Source organism: Geospiza fortis, unplaced genomic scaffold, assembly GCF_000277835.1.
Source record: "Geospiza fortis unplaced genomic scaffold, GeoFor_1.0 scaffold53, whole genome shotgun sequence".
NCBI lineage: Eukaryota > Metazoa > Chordata > Aves > Passeriformes > Thraupidae > Geospiza > Geospiza fortis.
Window position 1 is genome coordinate 1,928,838 of NW_005054305.1, and position 24,149 is coordinate 1,952,986.

Sequence of the window (24,149 nt, forward strand, 5' to 3'; positions counted from 1 at the left end):
GCCTGGATACTCAGATCACATGAAAAGCCAAATAAAGACCCTGTGAATTCACACTGTTTTGAATAGAGGGCACACTGTGGACTTTGGCTCACTTTATAAAAACTGTGTGTGAGGTACAAAGTTACTACACAGCAAAAATGTTTATGGCACTTGCTTCTAGCTTGTGTGTACCCTGTAAGATCTGAAGTGTCTGCATTTTTTGTTTCAGAAAATCTGACTGGGAAAGCTTGAAGACACCCATATTAAAATTTGATTGTTACCACCTTGCACACTGTGCTTTCTCCCTAATGAAGTATAAAGACACTGTACATCAGGGGGCAGGGGGGAACACCAGCTTAACAGATTTTTGCTTGATGCAGCTTTAAAGATAAATGTCTCATGGAGTTCTGTATAGGGATCAGGCCTAAATTAAGACAGTGCAGAGAGACAGAAATTCTGGCATTAATCATAATACTTTTATTTAAATTGTAAGGTGTGATTTAATGTAAGTGGTTTTATTTTTATTAATACTATATGCTGAATTTTGAACAGTACTGTACCTAAACAATTTTACAAATATAACACTAAATACACTGTTTATTGCTCTTTTTTTTGCATGAACATAAAACCTGGAAATGAATACAAGAATAAATAAGGCACCCTACTAATATGCTATTTTTCTGTATTGTAGTAGCATGCAAAAAATTTCATTTTGCTTTTGCAAGTCACTTTCCTCATTTTTCTTACTAGAGAAAAAATAAGAGTTCATTATTTGGGGAAGTACCTGTTTGAAAAGTCAAAACTTGAAAGCACTTTTTAATTTTCTTAATTCAACAGTCCACCTTACAAAACAGCTCTCATATAGCATGTCCTAATTTCTTTTTCTAAAGACAAAAAGTATTTTTGTTCTTCCTTTGCTGTTACTAGGAAACATGCCTTGCAAGAGGAGTGTTCACGTACTGCTTGAGACAAAAGACCTGACTTGCTTTTTTTAGCTGCATTTTCTTCTTGTACTGACCCCGCTCAAAAGATAAAAATAAAAATGCAGAGGCATCTTTCCTGACTTCTTGTATGTGGCTGGGCCCAAATCAGTGATCAGCAAAAGATGGCAGCTCCAGAGATGCTGCTTAAGGGCCTGTTCTAAATTTCAGTATGCCCTAAATTAGGGCTTCCCAACAGTTTCAAAATACATTCTGTCCAACTGTCCTTTCTGCACCCTGGCTGTCACTCTGTCAGGGCTCAGGAGAACAGCGATGCCTCGGCCACCCTCACAACTTGTCAGCTGCTAGGGCAGAAGTTGGTTTGCAGTGGCTCCAGTGATTTGGCAACCTACTGCCAACATGGTGACAAATGACCAAATAAACAAACCAGACGCACGACTATGACCTCCATCCCAACTTTCTTTAAACAGTTTGTTCCATTCTTTTCAGAAATGATATTAGACAAAAGGTTTGAATTTGTTTTTCTTTTTTAATCTAAAGCAGATTATGTAATAATTTCTTGATGCTCTACTATTTATTCTTTAAAACTGAAATGTTCTTGCAAGGTAATATAAACATAGCAGGTTCAATCACCAAGTTTACCAGTTATACGAAGTATGTGTTACTTACTTATGTGACAACACCCAGCTTTACATAAACTCTGAAATGCAAAATGTCTTTTAATTACATAAGTTATTACAGTACTGTTTTAAAGGAATCTTTTGGTTATATGTAAACACTATAAATTAGCTCTTTAAAAAATAACCATGTAAGACAAGTATGGCATTGACATAGTTTAAAAAACAATAAACAGTCCTAAATCTGAATACTCTCAGGGCAGAACAGCAAAAGCAGGTATCAATCTAATACTGTGGAATAACATGCTGAAATTTCAACTTATTTGAAGAATCAGTACTTTTATTTGATCCCTCCTTTTGTTTTAATATTTTAACATTTTCACCTTTAGTGCTCTAAGGAATGGGCCAAGTGGTACTATATGTGACAGGATAATATAAGCTCTTTTGAGTATTGCCATTCTAGTAGTAAAAGCCATCTAAATAAAGTCTCCTAAATAAATACTGATTTAAATTAAAATCCTGAGGAATTATAATCTCTCTACTTGATAGTTTTGGTTAAGTGCAATTTATTAAGGTCATTCTTAGTAAGGCATATTAAAAATAAATATAAAAGTGACAACATAATATTTAGTTTCTTGCTACAAAATCTTAGGCAAAAATATTTTTGCATGTAGTAATAGACTTTATCCATTTGCTGGCTTACAGGAGTTAAAATTTGTGCACTAAGCTTAACTGCCCTTGTCAGAATGTGCCACTGTGGTATTACAGTGGTCCAAAGCTACATGCTAAAGATTTTATTTCCATGCTCAAACACAGCTTGCACAAACTGCTTGAAGACTCTGTCCATGTAAGTGCACTTCCTTGGCCATATTCCTTCCAGAAAACCGATATGGCCTCCGCATGAAGTCAGAACCAAAGCAACATTTGCGTTTTGTTTGGCAGTTTCTACTGGTATAGCTAAAAGGGGGGGAAAAATGTTTTAAGTCCTTTACCTTCCGTGAAATGCCAGCCATTGAAAAATTTCTCTTAAACATTTCTCATATTATGTACAAATAAATAGGTACAACATTAATATACACTTAAATGTCTTACTTAATATTCACTTAAATGTCAGGTTTAGAACCACAGCTGTATTAAAAGCCATCTTTGTCTTCATCATTAACTCACCTTACCTGTGTGATTTTTTTTCCCCTGGCTGCTGTAAAAATTCCAGCTTCATCTGTCTTTCACTCACACTGATGGAACAGCACCCATGTTAATGCATACTTAGGATTTGCTATAAATAGTGTAAGTAAAAGGACAGTCAGCCCTCTTAATTTTTAACTGTTATTGCAATATTTAACTTTAGAAAAGTTGAGGAACTTGGACCTCAGTTGCAATTGTGTGAGACTCCAAACACAGAACCTTTAATGTCAGGGTAAGATTTAGTCAGTAAGATATCCTATCAGCTAATATAAAAGATTACCATTATACCTGATCTGCCATATGTTTACACCTGCATGTTTAGAGCACACCATGCAAACACACTGGGGGATGGTTCTTGCCCTGACAAGCCCATAATCTAAGACACAAGGTAAACAGAGAAAGAAGAAGGGGAAACAACTGTACAAGGACACAGGAAGCTGATCCATGCCACCCAGGAGATTAGTGGCTCTCTACCGAATAGCGACTGCTAGAAATTATTTTAGCATGTAGATTATTAGACTGGATAGTACAAGGATTTTTCTTTTGCTGGGTTAGTTTTCCTGATCTGATCAGCACCCTAATCTAGTTCCCCATATTAATGCCAACATCTGAACAGTGGCAGCCACAGTCAGATGGAGCCTTTAGTGAGGTGGCAATGGCCTACAAATAGCCTAAAGTCATCAGTGAATGACACCTGAGATATGCACTGATCTGGATATGTGTAGGAGGGAGGCTTCAGTGCCTCCTATTTTGACTCTGCATAGATGTGTGGCTTAATCAATTTCACAACCTGGGCAGTTCCCTTTCTGAAGGAAAATAGAGGTCACTTAGCACAGACTGACACCCGAGGAAGCATATGACTTTACAAAGAATACCCTGGTATCACTTGAACTGGTGGACACAGCAGTGGAGCTTTATATCAAGACTGCAAACACTACACATGTATAAAAATTAAGCTATTTAAGCAAATTCCTCTGGAGTTTTAGGTATGCTAAGTAGACATCTGAATGAGCAGAAATCTCAGCACATTTCAGTAAAGAATGCATTTCAAATAACCAGTTTTCAAGTAAGAAACTTTATGAAACAGAAAAAAATAAAAATAATACAGATTTTAGATTATTCAGGATTGACAGAAAAAGCAACAGCAAAACAAAAAAGCTTTGTCCAAAGAAGGGAGTAGTAGCAGTTTCACTGTGTTGTCTAAAAAACGTTATGACAAGAAAATAATTCTGATTTTAAGTCATATACTGCTCAACTAAAAATGCTTTGTCACTACAACACTAAGCAGCAAGTTGCTCACAAGATTTATATTACTTCTTCATTTATTTTAAAGTATTTTTGAATCAGATTCAATTTTGGGCATGTTCAGTTGTTCATATCCCTTTATGACTGCACTTCCTTCAGAGACACCTTCCACTCATTCCTGTTTCTAGGAGTCTGTTCCTTTACCCCTTTATATATTTGCTATCTCAAAGGTCATTATCCTTGATTAGTCTCTATCTCTGCATATTACTGCCTTCTTCATAGATGTGCTCCTTACTTTCATTTGGATGCTGGCAAACTCATAGCTGTGTGCTTGAGATGCCAGTTTGCCTTCATTTTCAGCAACTGGAGGAAGAGCACAGAGTGACCCTTTGCTTAGCCAAAAAAGGACCCCCAGCCAGAATAAGTCACAGGAGAACTTGAGTGCAATGACTGTGGCGAACAGCTGTGCAACTTAAAATAGATCAGGGCAGAAGCAAGGGACCCGTGGAGCCAGGGTAGCAGCCTGTGCCTCAGAGGTCCCTACCAGCAGTGCCTGGAACGACATGCTCTGTTCCACTCCAGGGCCTCAGCACGGATGCAAAACCAACTGCCTGCAGAGCTGGGTTAGTGTCTGTTGTGAAGGTATGTTGCAAGCTCCCTGCCCATAATATAAGGTACCTGACCATGCACTGGGGGAGCACAGACTGAGCTCTAGAGAGCAATGGGGGCTCTCTTGCCATGTATGTGAGGTTCTTTGCTATTCAGTGCCATCCATTTCTTCTACTCTTTCCCTCCTTTCAAAATTGCAGGCATCTAAGTAGTTTGTAGATTCCAGCATTTACTATGTGACTTTGTTTCCTTACTAGAAGAAAAAAACTGTGCTTCTTACTGTTTCTACAAGAAATCCTTGGCTTTTCCTTTGTTCAATTGAAAAACTGAAAATACTGTATGCAGGATCTGGCCCTTTTAAAGCAGTACTGAGGCCAGACTAACAAGTCAATGATGTAAAAGCCTAGACTGGAGAATAGCACATGCTGAGAACATGAGATGTAGAAAACAATGTGTTATTTCTTGCAATCCAACACATGCATCATTTTCAGACTCAGCACATGCTTGTCTGGAGTTTTGCCTGAATTAATCTGCTCAGCAATCTCTGATCTGCCTCCCTTGGATTCTGTGGAGGAACACATTGCCATGTACAAAGACAGTGGCTGCAATTCATGTCACCTTCTGCTGACTGCATAGAAATTTGCCCACTTATCTGTACCAAGCCATCTGCTCTTCTTCACTCCAGTAGTCTGTGGTCCATGTTAAACAGAATCCCAAGAGAGAATTGGGGATCAGACACAAACCCCATGCCTGCTTCAGGCAATGAATCACACTTTCCACACCCGTTCTGCAGCTGTCTGCCTGGTCACTGAGGGGACTAATAAATAGGCCTCTGTGCAAGGGTATGAGAAGGAATATGTGAGGGGAGACAGATTTGACCTCCAAGTATCAGAGATAGGCATGAGAACCCCATCAGGCCTAACAGATTCAGGATCAGCTGCTAACTGGCCTGAACATACCTCTTCACTCACTAAAACAGGCAAAAACATGACAGTTATTCAGTTTGGCAGACTATTGGCAATGTGTAGGGAGAATGTCCCTTCCTGATAAGAAACTGCTTTGCTGGGGGATTAAAAGGGAGATCATAATGAATGTCTCCTCTACTGTGCCAGGCCAGCTGGGGAAGCCCTTACAGGCCACCAATCTCACCACGACCTCTGCATGTCTGTCATTCAGAGGTTTCCAGTGTAATCATAGTTCCCAAATCAGTTTGCTGGTGGTCATTCATTCCCAAACTGGTTGGCAATACCGTAGTGGGTGCCACGTGCTACCTGCCTCCACACAGCTACAGTGGCTTTTTACTGGAAGCCTACCAGTCCTGCACTAGGATGCTGATTATTTTCCATGCCTGGTAAGGTGCAAGCCACATGCAGGTCTTCACAAATGTCATCTTCCCCATCCTGAAATTCCCTCTATTTGTCCATGTTACTCCTCCTCAGCAGAGTTTCTTGCTCTGAAGGTTCTCAGAAGAGAATTGAGTTGCTCCTCAGTGCCAAAATGCAAATGATGCTTGGCAGTGGTATGGTACTTTTCTCAAGGCTGTTCCTAGGGACTGGTAGCCATCCAGTAAATAAAACCACAATGCAACAGAGTAAATTTTGCAATGTAAAAGCAGATGAATGGAGCACTGGGTGTATGTGTTCTAGGAGATAGGACTGCATGCCAAAAGATACCAATGTTCATTTTTGTCCACACATAACCTTGTACTTCAGTTTCTTTTGGCCAAAATCTGTACTGCTGTTTGAGCCAGCAAGCACAGACCTGATTTGTGATCACAGAACAACAATGTGAATACTTATATGCAGAATTACTTCATTCAAAACCAATTTGTTGTACATTCTTTGCCAAAAAGAAGTTATTCTTTTCTTAAAGAGCAAAAGAAAAAACATATAAGTCACTGCTGTCAGACATTCCATTTTTTGCTTGATTTCTCACTGTTCCTTAAACTTTTAAGCAAATTATTATGTCTGGCCATCTCTTGGTCATTTGGTCTCTTCTGACAACTGCATTCAACTGTGCTCTTTTACATAACAGGATGTGCACTAACACCTAAAACAATTCAAGTTTGAATTCAGGGGGACACAAAAGCTTCAGAGAATTCAATAAAATATATATAACTGAGCTTCAGACATGCGCTTATTTGTCACAGTGGATCAGGAGGGAGCTGGCATGGTACCTAGCTCCAAGGGCAGGCTTCCAGCTCAGACAGCAGCAATTAGTTAAGCATTAGTATAGTGAAATTCAAGTCAGATGCCTAATACACTGCTTAAAGTCTCTTCAGAGAAAAATGCCACTTCAGATGAAAAGTTAAATGTGACAGTGATAATGAATACTATCACACCATCTTCCTGATTTATTTTTCACATTTACAAAATACAAGGGCTTGACTTGGCTTTATTACATATTTCCTGAAGCAGTGGTTTGTTTAAATTAGTTATGGTGAGAGAAGTGTCATGCAAGGAAGAAAGCATTTGTTTTCATTAGTCAGTATTATGCAATATGAGAATTGCATTCCAGAATTAAACTACAGATACATCAGCTGCCAAGCTCTGTAAACTTTAAACAGCAACATTAAGGAAGGACTACAAATTGATTGCTTCTTCATAATACTGGATTGAGGTCAAATGGCACATTTTCACAATATATTTAAAAATAACTGCTGGGAAGTACAAAGTGTACCAAAAAGCACATGAGAAGAAATGATCAGGTAGTAACAAGCAACTGAGGCAGCATCTGCACTTTTTAAGGGAAGTGTCTCTTTAGGTCCACATTATGTAGTGACAAAGCAGACTTAGGTTAGTATCCCTCAAGCCCTGTTACTGGAAGATAGATGTGCCTGGCTTTATGGAAACTATTTAAATACAAAGGAATTCTGGCACAGCTTTCTCCCTGGTGAGTTTTCTAGGCCAGTTTCCCAGCTCTTGGAAATTACAGCTATCTCCAAGAGAACTGGAAGGTAGCTTAAAAGCTGGTAAGTATTACTGGGAGAAATGAGGCATGAAATAACCAGTCCCCAAAGTCAACAAAAGGCTGAGGTTTGGATGAGTTTGAATTTTGTGGCTGTGAATCCATGATACGGTTGTGAGTAGAAACTGCCTTTGTTTGCCACAGGCTTCTGTGTGTCCACACATAGAAGTTTTTAAGTTAGAAAAAAAAAGCCAGTTGCCAGAATAAAGTCACCTCCAAGAGTAACACCAGCCCTTTATGTTTGCTACCATAAAACAGCTCACAGAAGACGTCAAGATGAACAAACTCCATTAACTAATGGTAGCAGACATAAATCTCAGGCTGCTAATCGGGGTGCTCTGTGTCTCCTGCCAGCACAACAATTCCCACTGGGGGTACACAGCACAAATGAAAAAGGAGCCAAGGATAGACAGAAATAACAGTCATGCTATTAGCAGGAAATCAGCATTGTCCTGGTGGCCCTTTCTGAGGTAAACTTGTCTCCACAAGTACAAGGGTTTACAGCTAACAGCATTAATTCTGTGGACAAGGAATAAATGAATGCCTAACCACCCAAATATCTTCATGGAGAAAGGCTGGTTACCGTCAGAGTTTTAAGAGAAGGTGGACAGTCATTACAATAGACTCTTATCACTTCTTGTTTCAGAAGTCCTGGTGTTCTACCTCACCCCCCTCTACATTTCAAGACTTCTAAGGCATCTTCACAATAGTTTAGATACCCAATTTTACACAAACTGTTCACCAAGACTTAGTATTAGTTTTACAAAAGAGCTTCAAGGATTGAGACATTTACTACAGCTGTACTCTAAGGGGACTCAATCTTTGAGTACTCAAACTACACATTACAGAACAGCTGAGGCTGTAAGAGACCTCTTGAGATCATCTAGTCTAACCCCCTGCTCAAGCAGGGTTACCAACAGCAGGTTTTCTAGGGCTGTGTCTGGTAAGGTTGTGAGTATCTCAATAGATGGAGACCACACAAACGATGCCAGCATTTGACCACTCTCACAGTAAAAAAGTGTTTTCTGGTGTTCAGATTGAATGTCAAAGGGTCAGATCAATAGCTGGCTCTTGAGAGCTGGAGATAAAAAGGGGATGGAGTATCTGCACTACTTTTCATCTAGGTAACAAATGTCCCAGTCCCAGTCATAATGGGCTGGAAAAGGTTAAGAATTTTTTTCAGGAAATGAGGCACACTGACTGGTTTACTGCTGCTGTCACTATGCTAACTAGGTAGACCCTGCCACAGCTATTACTTAACTTTAGGCAGAAACCACAAACTGAGCTAATGCTAAACAAAGTGGTAAAGCCATTGTTCCCTCTCTCAGATACTCTGTGAAAGAAATAAGGCACAGCAGATGAGCTCCCTGCAGTACTATGGGGAAAGTCATCTCCAGGGTCCTAAGACCTATAAAAATTATCTTCAGAATCACTAGCCAGATTTTATATTTGTTCATAGATTTTAGGGTCACAGCCCATCCATTCTCATTTTCAGGCCATTATAAGCTTATGAGAGAACAAGCAACTGTCTGATTTCAAGGAAAAATAATCCCACAGAGAAAATAAAAACAAAGGGACTAACTCTGTTTCAGAAAGCCTTTGAACTGCAATTTTTTAAAGTTGCATACAGTATTCCACTATAATATTGCTATGTTTACCCAGACCTTATTTTTTTTAAGCCTCTGTTTTGGCCAATGTAAGGGATAGGTAGTTTGGCTAATCTAGAGTCACCATTTTTTCCCCTCATATTAGGTGTCTGTCACCTCTACATTGTTCATGCAAAGCATGGATGCTTTTTTTTCTAGAGAAGAAGAAATCAGACTTTTTCCAGTGCAATCTACTGGAGTGGCCCTTTTCATGTCTCTAACATTTGTCTCTAACTGGTCTTCAAACTAAAAATAGTAACATGTGTGCATGTTTTTGCATGTGTTGTACATCTGCACACAGATAAACAGTACACACAAAGAGTCTCTTCCAGTTCTTTAATTTCTGCTTGTTGTTCTGATCTGTTTGCCTGCTCACTTTCGTTTCATGACTCATTCTGCAACAATCTCACTCCACTTGTGGTGGCATAAGAAAACTTCCCTGAAATAAATCAGCTGTATAAACTGCATTTTAAAAGGTGTTAGGTGCTCATTGCTAAAGACTGTTGCCTCAAACAGCTGTTCATTTTAGTGGTTTTCTTCTACATTAGCTTTTGTTCTCCTTCTCTTCTCAGAAGCTATAACCAATACACAGACCACAGGAACAAGCATATATTTTCAGAATAGTTAGCAACAGGGTTTTGATTTTCAGAGGAAAAGGAAAATGTTCATAATGACCACATGTTTGGCATGAAACAGAAAGAAAATGGAAAATGGAGTTTTCAGCCTGTTGCTTAGCTGATATTGATGGTTATTATTCATCTCAACCTGCGTCCTTCTAGGAGCTCACCTTGTGTGTATCATTTTCTTACCCTAGATTTTGGCCTACGTGATTAGATGTAAGTAATCTAACTTAGTTGGGTTTTTTACTTTTAATTTACAGGCATGGGAGGTGACACTGAGATCAACAGATGAGGATTTCATATCATCTCAAACATAAGCAACTCCCACACATTCTTTGTAGGGATTCAAAGAATGGCAATAAAAAACCCCCACTTGTTACAGTTTGAATTCTGGATGTTATATCCAGACAGAATGACATCAGAATCCAAGTTCCTTTTTTATGGGTTCTCTTCATACTTGGTGAAAAGAAACAGGTGATTCCGAGAGGGCACTACATCTGGTATCTTCCTTACAGTGAGAAAACTCACATCCTAAATGCGCCTATTTCTTTCTTTTGACTGTAAAAACTCCACTAATGCCTAATGAGGCCACCCCATATACTTCTGCATTCTGTACTAATCAAGTCTCTCCATCATCATCTGTTTTATATGTGTCTTAACTGCACAACTGAGCCCTCCATGGAAGTTTTGATCCTACGTGCAAGTAACATTTAAATACACTTCTACACATAGGTCTGAGTTAATTCTCAAACCTATGTGGTTTGTCTTAATGACTGCATATACAGAAAAATATATTTTAAAAAGCCTAAACTTACCATGACCTGGTGAGAAAACATCATCCACAGAGTTTAGACATAACACTGGAATTCCTACTGACTTCAGCTTGCGACATGGGCTAGCATCTTCATAGTAATCATCAATTGAACGGTAGCCAAACATGACTGAAGTGAACTGCTTATCAAATTCTCTAATAGTTCTAGCCTGAAGTACAGAATTCAAATAGGGAACTATGTCAGCATTTGGAAAACAGCATCCAGCTCAAGCAGAAGTAACATTTTCACATACCTTCATCACAAGATCCATATCAAATAATTTCTCCAACATTTGTCGATGCCTAAAAAAAAGAATATAAATATTGGAGGGCTTGTATTTTTGTTATATAAACAAACATAGAAGTTCTCTGTTTTACAGATACATTTATAGAAGCATGTCTAACATGCTTGTTTTTAATTTTCTCTCATATGAATAATCTGGAATCCAAGAGCAGAATAATTGTTCATCCATATGTAGGTACATCCAGCAACATAATAAAAATCTGCGTAAGCCATGAGAAAGATGACAAAGATAAGAGAACTTAATATTTGGGAATACAAAATACACCCTGGTTTTATAAAGCCAATGATGAACTAGGTCTTTCTGTGCTTTTGCAGCCAACACCAACTTAAAAAAATTAGTATATATGCAAATCTACTCAAAGTGAATATGTGCAAGTCTAAAAATTTTAAAAATCCATTTACTTCATCTATAGATACAGAAGTAAATTAGGCTTGTTGTGAGTCCCTTGAGCAGCATATAAATTTAGTCACATTGATGACAAACTTTCTTGAAAAGATCTTTTTGATTTCAAAACTTACCAAATAGTGCACGAATGACAACTAGAGTTCTTGCAGCATTAATTTTGCCAATATTTTTATACCTGCTGTCCATCTCATGTTAAAATCCTTCCACCTTGCTAAATAGTTCAGAAGGCAACTCACCTGCTGATAGAGGATTGTAGACAAGTGGTCAAGTAATAGTTGAAAAGAAGCCAGTTTAGTGGCTTCTCCAGAGATTCTATAAATTTAAAAACATTCCAACCCGCAGAGAAAATTGCAGCTGCCATTAAAGGAGTGTCTCTGCCAGTTTTTCCCAGGTAATTTAAAAGAAGCATGCTACAAATGAAAAACAGAAACATACATACTATCAAACTGTTTGTTTCAATTTAGAGTAAATGTAACAGCCATGTTTTTGTCTGGTTTTCAGTAGTTTCTTGTATGAGCCTACAGTTATGCCTAGTACACCTAGAAGGTAGTCACCTTTATCAACATATGACTCATGAAGTTTACTTTCTCCACTATCACAGAGGAACAGGGTAGGGTGTGAGTAGGAGTGCATTTAGAAATAGAAATGTACTTACTACTCTTACTTAAATCACTAAAGGGAGAGAAAAGTCAAATGATTCTTACTCATGGAACAAGTATTCCCAAGTGTTAGTAAGTTTTACCATCTTACAAGCTCCTGGTCTCCCTGATGTGATAAATCTGATCAGCGTGCCTGACAAACGCAAGCTGGCCCTGGCATACCTGCCTCACTGTGAAGAAGTCTTCTGAGATTAAGGTAGTGCCATTACCTCACCTCACACATAAGAAAGAACATAGCTCTTCTTTAACACAAAATATGTGAAGTCTTGGATAATGAAAAAAACTAGAGAAACAAAATTATGATCCAAATAAATTGCTCAGGTCTTGTCTTTCTGACCATTTGCAACTTACAGTCTCTACTGCTAATGTACACTTGAGTTGAAAATGGGGGGAGTTCACAAGTATCTACCCTTCAAATGTAGAAAAAATATAACAGCACGAAGAGAGTAAAACAAAAGTACTGGAGGAAAAGCTCTAAGTCTTACTTTACTGCCTGAGACCATAAAGTTTACAACAAACATTTTAATTCCAGATCTTCAACACAAACAACTGCAGTTGATTAGTAACATTAAGATAGCTCCCTGGATGGCCGCACTCTGTACCTTGGCTCTGCTGTACTTCAGGAGACAGCAACCTTTAGCAAAGACATTATGAACCAGCCTTCCATCACAGAGACTTAATCCCTCTGCGCTGCCTACCATGTCATAGGATGGCAGTTCAATAAACCAGCCAAAAAAATGTTGCAGTAGCAGAATTCTAACTTCCCTAACAGAATTCACAGAGAATATGTGGTAGAGAGAAGGCGTAGGAATCTTTATGTTACAAAAGGAAGTCCCTTTCCACAATAATACCCACAGAAGAGAGTAGAACAGGTGGTCTTTCATTTACATTTATATATGTCTGTGAAGTGAGCATCTATTTTAACTCTTAACTGGGGCAAATCTGTCTTATATAGATTATCTGATTATTCAGAAAATTCTGAAAAGCAATAGATAATAAAAAATTCCTGTAAGCTTAAGACAAGTGGATGATTTTTGCAATATGTCCCTGTTGAGATCTTTGCTCCAGCTTAATTTTAAATGTGCAGCGCTCTGATTAATTTTGAAGCAAGGAAACAGTTCTCATGTAGACGGTTATAGACTTAATTGTCCAGTGTTCTGTACAATTAAGCATATGCTTTCTGGTTTTGGTTCAGTATTTTAAAAACATATTGGAGGGGGAAGGTGGAACACCTTGCCTAAAATTGCCCAGTGGTGCTGGTTACATATTAACCAGGTACACAACACAGATTCCCTGTGCCATTGTAACAGACTTTGCCAGTATTTTGGATAAGGCAAGGACAGAAATGACACTAAGGGCTGATGTGGCCTTTTGTACCAGTCTCAGAACTGCCAGCTTCTACCACACTTTCAGCCCTTCATAATTGCCAGGCACAGGGAATTGTAGCCATCCCAGCACCAACTGCCACAGCAAGGCACAAGCAGACCAGATTTCTGGAGAGTGTTGAGGACAGTATTTTGATATACAATCAAGGATCTAAATAGAAAAAATATTCTTTGGATCTTCTATTCATATGTAAGGAAGAACTGGTCAGGTAGAGAACAGTCTTGGCCACTGAAATTATTTGATTGTAGATTTTTAAGATGAAAGTGGGTAAAGTAAGCAGCAGAATTATAATATTGGAGAGAGCTGGCTTTCATTTACCCAGGGATCTGGTTGGCAAGATCTTGCATAAGATGGCTCTGATGAGCAAAGGGAACTTTAAGGATAACCAAACATAAAGCAGAAGTGTGATACATTCTGATATGCAGGAAGTTGAGCAAGAGTAGCAGAAGACCACATGGAGGGAAAAAACCCTTCTGACCAATTTCAAGGAGGAAGTATCCTTAAGGTGGAAGACAGGTCATCTACCTGGGAAAATAGTCATTGTCCAAGCATGCAGGGATGCAGTTAGGAAAACTGAAGTTCAGCTGGAGCTGAAACAAGCAAGGGATGTGGAAGACAATGAGGGAAAGGTTTCTGCAGCAAGAACAGCTTCTGTAAGTCTTTTGGTAGAAAAGATGACTCAGAACAAACAACATCCTCAGAACAAACAACATTCTCTTCTTTCCCCTCATCAGTGAAGCTAGTCATCTCTTCATAGAATGCAATCAGATCACCTGGCCATGTTTTGTCCTTGATGAAAACTCCCCATATGCCTGGAAATGGCTCCCAGAGGATCCTCCCAAAGAACTGAAGTTAGGCTGACTAGCCTTTTTCCCTCCTGGAACTACTGTTCAACAGAACAGGGAACCTAGTGACTAAAGATTTGCAAAAAAGCAAAAAATACCAGTCTTGAACAAATATGTATTTATCTCAAAGCTCCTACAAGTCATTGATAGATTAATGTCAATATATAGTAATCTGTACTAATATCAATATATGTAGGCTGTATCTGCCCATCCCCCACAAAATTTATCAGAGAAAAGGGAAGTCTCAGGAAGTTACCACTGTGTCTGCAGTATTCCTAAGGAAAATTCTCCTCTGCTACAACTTTTGTTAAAGAGGCTGCTGGAATGTTTCTGCTAGCTTCTAGCACTGGGGTTTTTTTCCTAAGAAACTGTGCTATCATTGTTCTCATTGTGCTTTCTGGAGAGAAGCCAGGACACAGCAAGTCTGAACACCACATGCTCTACCAATCCATATCAGTTTGAACAACAATACTACTTCTTGCTTCTGAGCCAGACAGAGCAGATATCCACACCTCTTCCAGCCTAACCTACCCACACACTGCAGAATACAGAGTGAAGGCAAATCTTATTGCCAGAGGTTGCTATGAAACATGGTGTATTAGCTCAAGATCCTATTTTATATCCCTCTGCTCTGAAGACAGCCTCCTTAGTTTCTGAAGACTGTATCGCCTGTTTGGCTGTCAATCTGCCTGTCACTGTTTCCGGTCTTTCTCCACCCACCTCCCCCCAGTTTTTAAATGTTAGCCAATTTCAACCTTCCCTGACACAGAGGCAAAAGCCTCAATGATACAGAGTTTCTAAAAGTCTTCTGCATATTAACTGTTGGAGAGAAACCCAACTTGCTTGCAGGTCAGTAAGCAATGTAAGTATTCCAGAGTAATAATTTACAATCAGGCTACACCAGTCTTATGATCACAGTTAAGCTGAGGCTTGTGTTACACAACCTTACCCTCCCATAGAAACACCTGCTGCCATAAATGGAGCTGAGGGGTGCAAGCTGTGCACATGATGAATAACAGTCTCTAAGTCCTCTGTGTTAGCTGCACAGTAAGTCCTTGGTGTCTGTAAGGAGTCAAGAGGGAAAAAAATGCCATCATAAGCTTTTGTATTATCCTTTAAGGACAAAGCAAACTGAACAGTGGATCATTATATAAGAAGATAAATTTAGCATTTATTGTGAAGCTTCACTAAATGGCAAATAGAAATCCAGAACGTTTCACAAGGAGGTGAAGGAAAGAGTTATACTTGTTACCATTACAAAGTAAAAGCAGTGACAGGTATCTTCAGTATCTGCAACCTCCAGGTCATTAGACAAAATCTGAAGAGAGAACAATGTGCTAAACTAGACAGAACTAGATCAGAACTAGATAGACACTGATATTTTTAAAATACCCCAAGGAAATGGAAACATTATAAAGGCTGTAGTTTACAGAAAAGGAAGTTATAACAACAATTTTACTATATTCACTCACATTTAAATGCAAAAGAAAGCATTAGATTTCAAGTTCTGTCAGCCAGCATTTGAAAACTAACCCGTATTTAGATCTTATGTACAACACAACCAAATAAACAGGTAAATAAATTCTCCAGTGTGGTTTACCTAATTTAGCAAATTATTCAATTATTAAAGCAATTAAACATATATTATCTGTTCTTTATCCGTCATTAGTATCTCTTTAAATCCTGAATTGAGACTTGGAATGACTTCTGCTGGCATCAGGTCAGGTAACCCCTTGGGTAAGATTTGGTTAACCACTTCCCTGCTATTGAGGGAGAAGCACAACTTTTGAGCCTCCCCTGCACAGACACCAGGAACAGTCCAACCTGAGGGACTATCTGGGGCAGTATGAGGGAGACAAGTCCATTTAGGCACCATAAGAATCTGAATTTTTTTCTAATGGTGTTTTCCAGACCTCATCTACAGAGAAATAAAGTTTTTAACTTTAGACCTGCTAGGAACAAGTTAGTGTCCTCGACTTCACTATAGGTACTGACTAAACTGCCAAAATTCAGTGACACATTAAAACTAAATATGAAAACACATAACTATGAGTGAATGGAACTTTTCTGTTGCCTGAAGGAACAATGGATTTCAAAGGTGTTTTTTAAAATTGCTTTCAGTTAAACTGCCTGGCTATTTGTGGGTGATTTTAACAACACTAAACTAATTACTTAGAACACATTTAACAAGAATATTGAAATGTTGACGTCAAAGATTAGGAAATGGAAAGAAAAGCTAAATCTGGATAATTAAAACCGAAGACATTTTTAATTTCCATTTATGTTGCATTTCCGTTTCTCATCCACAATAATCACTCTTCACTGTTTAACATCCCATTAATTATAAATAGTGTGAATGTGTTTTATTTTAATTAAATTGTCAACCTTACAAGGAAAAATAAATTATTTTTGGTAACTAGCATCTAATATCTTTTAAGTTAAAGTGTATTTGATTAAAATTTATAACACTAAAGATGTATAATCCATTTTAAATTTAAGTAATTCCAGACAGTTTAATGTTTAGCTATTTACACTTGTATGAAGATATTTTAAAATACCATCTTAGCTCACAGTGGCTGTGGCCAATATGATATTTGATTATTCCAGAGCAATAATTCACAATAGCTTTCAAGAATCAATGAGTACAGTATTCTTTAAGTAACTATTATTTGTTGCAAATTTGAATCTATCTTTAAAGTGACTAGAAAAAGAACTGCTTACATAACTAATTTCTACTGTGGTGCTTAACTATGCTTCAGACTCATTAAGTAGGGATTTTGTACTAAAGTGTTGAAACCTCTTTGCAGAAAATGTGATAATTTTAGCTGGTTTGCTGCACCACAAGAACTTATAAAGGTTAAAGATGTAAATCCGATTACAGTAAAATACACACAATGTATCCAAACAAGGGATCTTTTCTCTAAATGATTCAGAAATTCATCAATAAGGACTTTGTGTGTCACAAAACTGCTTTGTAGATCCATCCCCAAAAGTATGCAGAAAACTACTCTTAACATGGCAATATTTGCATTGAAATGCTTTATCTGATTATGGAAAAACATTCTGAGCTTTTTAAAGTTTGAAACCAGGGGATTAAAAAAATGCTAAACAATACCGAGTATTATGCACATTCATTCCAGCTGCAGAATTGTCAACAGAACGCATATGAAAAAACAAAGCTTATTCAGCAATATTTCATCATGCCTTGTCCCTAGCTGCAGAAAATGTTTAGCTTCAAGATTTTTTTTCATCTGAGGAATGGCCTAAGCAAACATGATATGTCTTCCCCCAAAAAAATGTTTTCTGTAGCTGAGTCTGTGTCATGATTGCTGAGAAAAATATGACAATGCATTAACTTTCAGGATACAGATATCCATGTAAAGCTGGTTCATTAATTTACTAACATGTAGTATGGATCAATTTTAATGGCACACCTTTTTAACCATATCAAAATATAGTTTAAACTGGGAAAGAAATTACAGCAGATTATATCTGGATATGTGTGTTAAATCAATGGGAGAAAATTGCAATGATTGAGCAGAGATGTGCACATTTTAGATACTGCACTATTTTTAGAAAGAAAATGTAAGGATTGTTCATTTTGGTGTTACAGATATTATTAACTGAATAATTTCCTAAAATGAAATGTTCAGAAAAAATTGTGTGTTGACCAGTTGACCCTCTAGGGTTTCAAAATAAAAAATTAATATTGGCACATGATTGATCTACCAGATGGCTGAATTATCTTCTCTGCATTTTCAACCCATGCTCTGAGTTTCTCTCATTTAAATCCAACTGTACAAATAGGCACAAATGATTTCATAATTACCACTTATAAGTGAGAGATGTTTATCTTAGAAGTCATCCTTACCAAAAGCTCCTCGCCAGCAATTCCCCGATTGTTAAAAACCACGCATCTAAAAATTGAGACAGTAAATTCAATTGTGCACATTGTTAATTTCACCAGAAGAGATAACTTCAGCACACAAAAAAATGAAAATGCATAAAGAAGAATGAATAAGTTCACATCTATGAATAAGTTCAGCACATAAATATTTACAGACCTACAGATCCTAGAGGCTGACCTGTGTGGAACAACCTTTATACCAAAATGAAGTTTGCTGAGGTCAGTGGGACTACCAGAGCTCTGTGATTTGTCGAGGTCAGATTGCAGGGTGAGAACCCCAAGGCTTAGCTGAAGCTGGTACAGACATGTCCTGCCTGCACTCTGCAATGAGCTCTGACAGTGCAGGGCCCAGTGCTGTGCTCTGAAAAAAGAACGTCAAGGATCCATGTGTAGACATCCCCCAAAGCTACATAATTCAATTAAATTGGAAGAAATGAGCCAAGTCAAAATGATAATGACAGCTGGATCTAAGTTGCAGGTTCTTGGGAATGGTTTTTTTTTTCATCTGGTACAGCAGAAGTTTCTGGTCTCTCTGTTGGTGGGAGTCTCTGAATCTTCTAGCAGTATTACCATGATTTAAGAATCCATACTTTCTCAATAAATATTACTTTTCTATTGCTCTTCTACCATCTCACTGAAATAATTTTATTAAATAATATAAATACTTAGATGGATTAAAGGCATGAAAGAATATTTATTTTTATATTTTTATCGAATGTTGCTATTTAAAAACAAAATTATAGCATTCTCTCGAAATCTGATCTGAAGCTCCACTTTTTAATATTCTACCTTCTTCCCTTAGGGGATGAAATGCAGATAAAACTTCCAGTTTAAAAATTAATAGTAACAAGTTGTTGATTTCAGGGCTTTCCTCTGATATTTTTTATTGCTAAGTTTTAAGGTGATTTAAAAAGTACTTTGAACAATTAAATACTTTCATAATTTAATAAAATAGTTATCCAAATAGAGAAGAGATAGCCAAACATGTAGATAAAAGCTAATATATACATATTCGAAGAACTTACTGGAGTCAGCACCAGAAGCCAATCTGCAAAGACAAAATCTAATATTCCAAATACAGATCCTGGAACAATGACAACTTATTTTAATGCGCAGCAGCAGCAATATGGTTACATAAAGGAGTCTACTCATCGACTAATCCACTTATTTTACCCAAATCTGACCAGAAGCCTTAAGAATGAAACTAAATTACACAGTGACAATGAAGAGGGGACAGACCCCCACGAACAGCATCAGGAGGAGGCTAGCTCTCCTTTCTGCACCCAGGAATTTGAGGCTGCTGAATCAAGCAATTTTGGCATTCAGAAGCTGACCTCCTTCAAGGCCTACTGCCAGCAACCCATCCACAGAAGTCTTCTTGGAGCTGAATACAAACCCTTTCTCTAGAAAGTGTAAAGGTTAACACCTAATATGATATAATAACTTAAAAAGCAGTAGCAAAGCCCTATGCTGACTTAGCTGGCGTTCACTGCAATCTCTGGGGCACATCTGTAGATATTAAAACAGCCCATCCAAATGGGCTGCCTGTTATATAATTCCACTATGATTATTATTACTAATAACACTTTCTTACATAAACTACTGTATTCAGATCTCATTTGCCTTAGGAAAGCATCTGATACATATACATACTGATATTGGATCCTAGCAGAGGCAGCAAAATGAACAGCAATGAAAAACAACAGTACCTATATCCCAGTGTTTCGCTTTGATGGATCATATGAAGAATGTAGGATTCCTTGCTTGTTCCTGTCAGTCCAGGCAATAACAGGACAGTGGGTCGTGTGCTGGCATCGGGATAGTATGAGCTGTCATTATTATCAAACCAATCCAACGAAATCTGTCCTCCATCTGCTGTTTTAATGAGCTCACTGAAAGGTACATTTTAAGACAACACTGATTATATTGAAAAATTCATACATGCTATTAAGAGTGCTTGCATTTTACAAATTAAGAGGTATGAATTCTGCATTTTTCATTATGTTTTAATACTCAAAGTGCCACCTGACTAGGCATGTCTGCATTCAGAAAGAGTTACACCTACAGCTGACAAGAGTTAGAACAGTCAATTTGCAGGGTAATTCCCATTCAGTAAATGAAGACAGTAAATGAAGACATGGCCTTTCATAAATTGCTGCTGATGTACTGGAAGCTTGTAACTAATGTGATTTTTGGCACTGCCTTGAGTTTTATACAGGCATTTTTGTGTACTGCAGATTTCCTTTGAATCATCTAAGAATCTTTTGATAGCACACTGGGTAATGTGATAAGCATTTATCACAATTTTTTCCCCTCTTCATCCAAAGAAGTAGAATATATAATGGATTGTTATGTTTTAAACATAAGCAGAACACAGACACACACTACTGCATCTCTCACCCCGTATCACTACAAACTGTGCTAGAATGCACTCTTATAGCATATATCTTAATAATGCAACAAATACTGTAATATCTCTGGAACATATACATGCATTAAACAATGACAAAAAAGTTTCATTCTTTTTTTTTTTGAAACATAAAAATCTTGCCACTTCCTGGAAATTTGAACAGTTAAAGTGCTACTTTACTTTCATAATTTAGAAAAGTAGTTATCCAAATAAAGAAGAGATAGCCAAACATGTAGATAAAAGCTAATATATTTATATTTGAATGGTTTGAGGGAGTTGGTATGGAAACTGCTGAAATGTAAGCCAACCTGGCATTTGATTTTTCTTTTGAAATTCTTGGTAGTGACTACTGCAGATTTTAAAGGTGACCAACCAGCCTTGTTGGACTCATTAGCTCAGCTTTGCCCTTTTTCAGTAGTGGGAAGTAGATGCACTGCTAGTGAGTACTGCCAACACAATCTAAAATGGTGCAAAATAAGCACTGCTCCATGGAACTATGTTTCTTTTCTCAAAACCCTTGAAATAAAAGTGTACAAGAAGGACTAGAAGAAGTGGACATGGCCATACCACTGAAATGTTTCCTAGTTACTAAAACTAAGGGAAGCTGCTAAATGCTAAATCTATTCTACCGTGCAAGCAGAGCTGAAACAACTTGTGTTGCATCCAGGTTCCGGCGCATAAAAGTCCTTCTCCTTAGGTCTTGTGCCAAATGCCTCATTTGCCAGACTAAGTCTCATTTCTGTGTGAAAGAGATCAGCTGAGGACAAAAAATAAATATAAGGGATTTTTTCCCTCTTAGAATGAGGGAAATGTTGCCTCTTTAGGCATGCCTCTTAGGCATGAAAGAACACAACAAAAACTCCACAGGTAAAAGTTACTCTGACAATCCCAGAAGTTCTGTATATTCAAAACAAGGCTGAATGTGGCCATGCTATGGTTAAGGTACAACGTGTTGGTTTAATGGACAGATACAGTGACTGCATGACCTTTGCAAAATTATGGCATTCGAACACCACAATATTTGATAAGCCAAGTAACTCTGTTGCCATTCAGAGGGGCCTCTACGGGCTGCAGAAATGGGTTGACAGGAATTTCACAAAGTTCAGTGAGGAGAAATACAAAGCCCTGGGCCTGGGAAGGAACAACCCCATGTACCAGGAGAGGCTGCCCATCTGGAAAACAGCTTGGCAGAAAAGGACCTGAGGGTGCTCCTGGTGGACACCACGTTGAACACGAGCCAGTAATGTGCCTTTGCAGCAAAAATGGCTAAAAGTCTGGAGGCTGTGGAGGCTCAGGAGGACTATAGCCAGCAGACTGAGGGATATGATCCTGCCCCTCTATGGAGCACTGGTGAGGCCATACCTGGAGTACTGAGTCCAGCTCTGGGCTCCCCAGTCCAAGGCAGACATGAACATACTGGAGATAATCCAGCAAAGGACCACAAAGATGATGAACAAACTGAAGCCTATCTTCTATGAGGAAAGGCTGGGACAGCTGGGACTGCTCAGCATGAAGAAAAGGCTCAGAGGGAACTTGGCAACGTGTTTACATACCTGAAGGGAAGGTGCAAAGAGGATGGAGCCAGGCTCCTTTCAGTGGTGCCCATTGACAGAACAAGAGGCAATGGGCCCAACCTGAAGCATGGGAGGTTCCCTCTGAATATCAGGAAATAAATTTTCAATGTGAGAGTGCGCCGCCGAGCACTGGCACAATTTGCCCAGGGGTATTGTGCAGTCACCATCCTTATGGAAATCCAAAAGCTATTTTGACATGATCTGGGGCAACTGGCTCTGTGTGACCCTGCTTGAGCCGGGCAGTTGGACTAGCTGACCTCCAGAGGTCTTTTAAGACCTCATCCACTGTGTAATCCTGTGAACATATCACCACACCAATTCCTATATTGTCACCCATATTTCAGTGCTACAAAACTCTGAGCTAAAATAGGGCCAGTTGGGAACACTGACCTTTCAAACCTACTTCATATTGAATCCATGATAAAGGTAGTTCCAAGTCTATGACAAAGTTGTAAAGGTGGGCATAAAGCAAAAAAAAATCCAGACATGAACTTGAGCAAAGACAGTGGGTGTGACACAGAGTAAGAGAACAGCTGGATATAAAATCAATCACTTTCCAGAATAAAGGCACTTACTTCCTGTACTGTACTTGGGGTCTAGATGTGATAAAGGGGCGCAGGAGTGTCTGTACCCGACCTTCCCAGCACCAAATCGTGGGATAGTAAGTTTCTGTCACAACGGGGCAATATTCCTCGAGAAAGCGGCAGAAACGGTCATTGCTTGCCACCAGCTGGGGTTTCTAGGAAAAGAGACTACAGTCAGACATGGGCATTCTTCTATAACAAATGAAAAAAGAAAGAAGTAAAGAAATAAAGTTTATTTAAATCCTCTCTCAGTGAACTGATTTATTTCATATAATCATTTACAATGCTCTTACGTTTAATGGTACAGAGAGAAGTACATGAGAACCAAACAAAATGCCAAAATGCCCAAGCGAAGAGTGAAACCCATTAAGCATAATGGAGTCCTTACCAATTTCTTATAACATACTGATCTATCTCTAATTTTACCAGCATTGTATCTTCACTGACAAATTGAAATCACATTGTTTCTTAGTAAACAAGAAAGGTTTTACCAAGTCTGTTTTCTTGGACCACACAAAAATGACATTTAATTCATGCATGCACTTTGACCGCAGTAACTTTTTTAACCTAGTAGGACACTTCCATCTCATTCTACAGTACACAAGTGCATCGGTTCCTCCTCTCTAATAATGCTCTGCATGCAGAAAATTTGCTTACAGTTTCCATTTGTTTACCAATTAACATGGAAAAGTCCCTGTATTCCAGACAGCTCAGGTTTTACCAACTACATTTCTCATACCTCTCTATCACAATGACTCCTCAACATAGAAGCATTAATAGGACAATAACACTTGCTTTGAGAAAAACCATTCCACATAAACAGCTGTAATGGCACATCCTCCCTTCGTTTTTCTCCTCTCACCAAAATCAAGTACTCTCTTCTCTGTGAAGAGGAAGGCTATGTTCCCAGCGGTTCTCTGAAGGACTGTGGCAACACTCAGATCCTCGACGGTCAAAACCCTTTTGATATGCGTATTTTCAATTGATTACGCATTCAACGAGGCGCTCTCACCAGGGGGCCACTTCAGATCTCGTCAGGCTCACTGTATCCAAGTAATTTGCGATTGCCTAATTCATCAGTAAAACTACTGCTGATGAGGAGATGCCCAAGAGCGCTCCAGCCCCCAGAACGCTGCCATGGTGCCCCCAGAGGTACTTAGGATGGTACCCACGGGGACACAAGGGCAGCAAAACTATTTGATCGCTTGCCCTGCTAGTGAACCAAGTAGGACGGGTTTGTGTTGAGGAGGGCAGTCTCCTAACCTCCCTTTCCAAAGCATGGCACCCGGCCAAGCTCTCCAACTGGTACAAATGCATTTTGGGGACTGCCGAGACCGGAGCCCCTTCCCCTCCCAGAGCGAGCAGGACCAGGGGAGCCCTCCCTGACCGCAGGCCGGCGGCCTCCGGGGGTCACCGGCGGCCCCTGCGGAAGACGCAGCCCCGGCGGCCGGGGA

The 24,149-nt window shown here is 38.8% G+C and overlaps 1 protein-coding gene across 1 annotated transcript; it reads right to left on the reverse strand.

The window, feature by feature from the left end:
• Positions 1–433: 433 nt before the first annotated feature.
• Positions 434–23,834, reverse strand: ABHD3 (abhydrolase domain containing 3). The gene is given in 9 exon segments (XM_014311974.2): positions 434–2,494; positions 10,625–10,790; positions 10,875–10,923; positions 11,567–11,740; positions 15,170–15,282; positions 18,092–18,137; positions 19,837–20,019; positions 22,687–22,887; positions 23,785–23,834. Coding segments are annotated over 9 exon segments (1,161 nt in total). The 3' UTR covers positions 434–2,315.
• Positions 23,835–24,149: the final 315 nt, after the last annotated feature.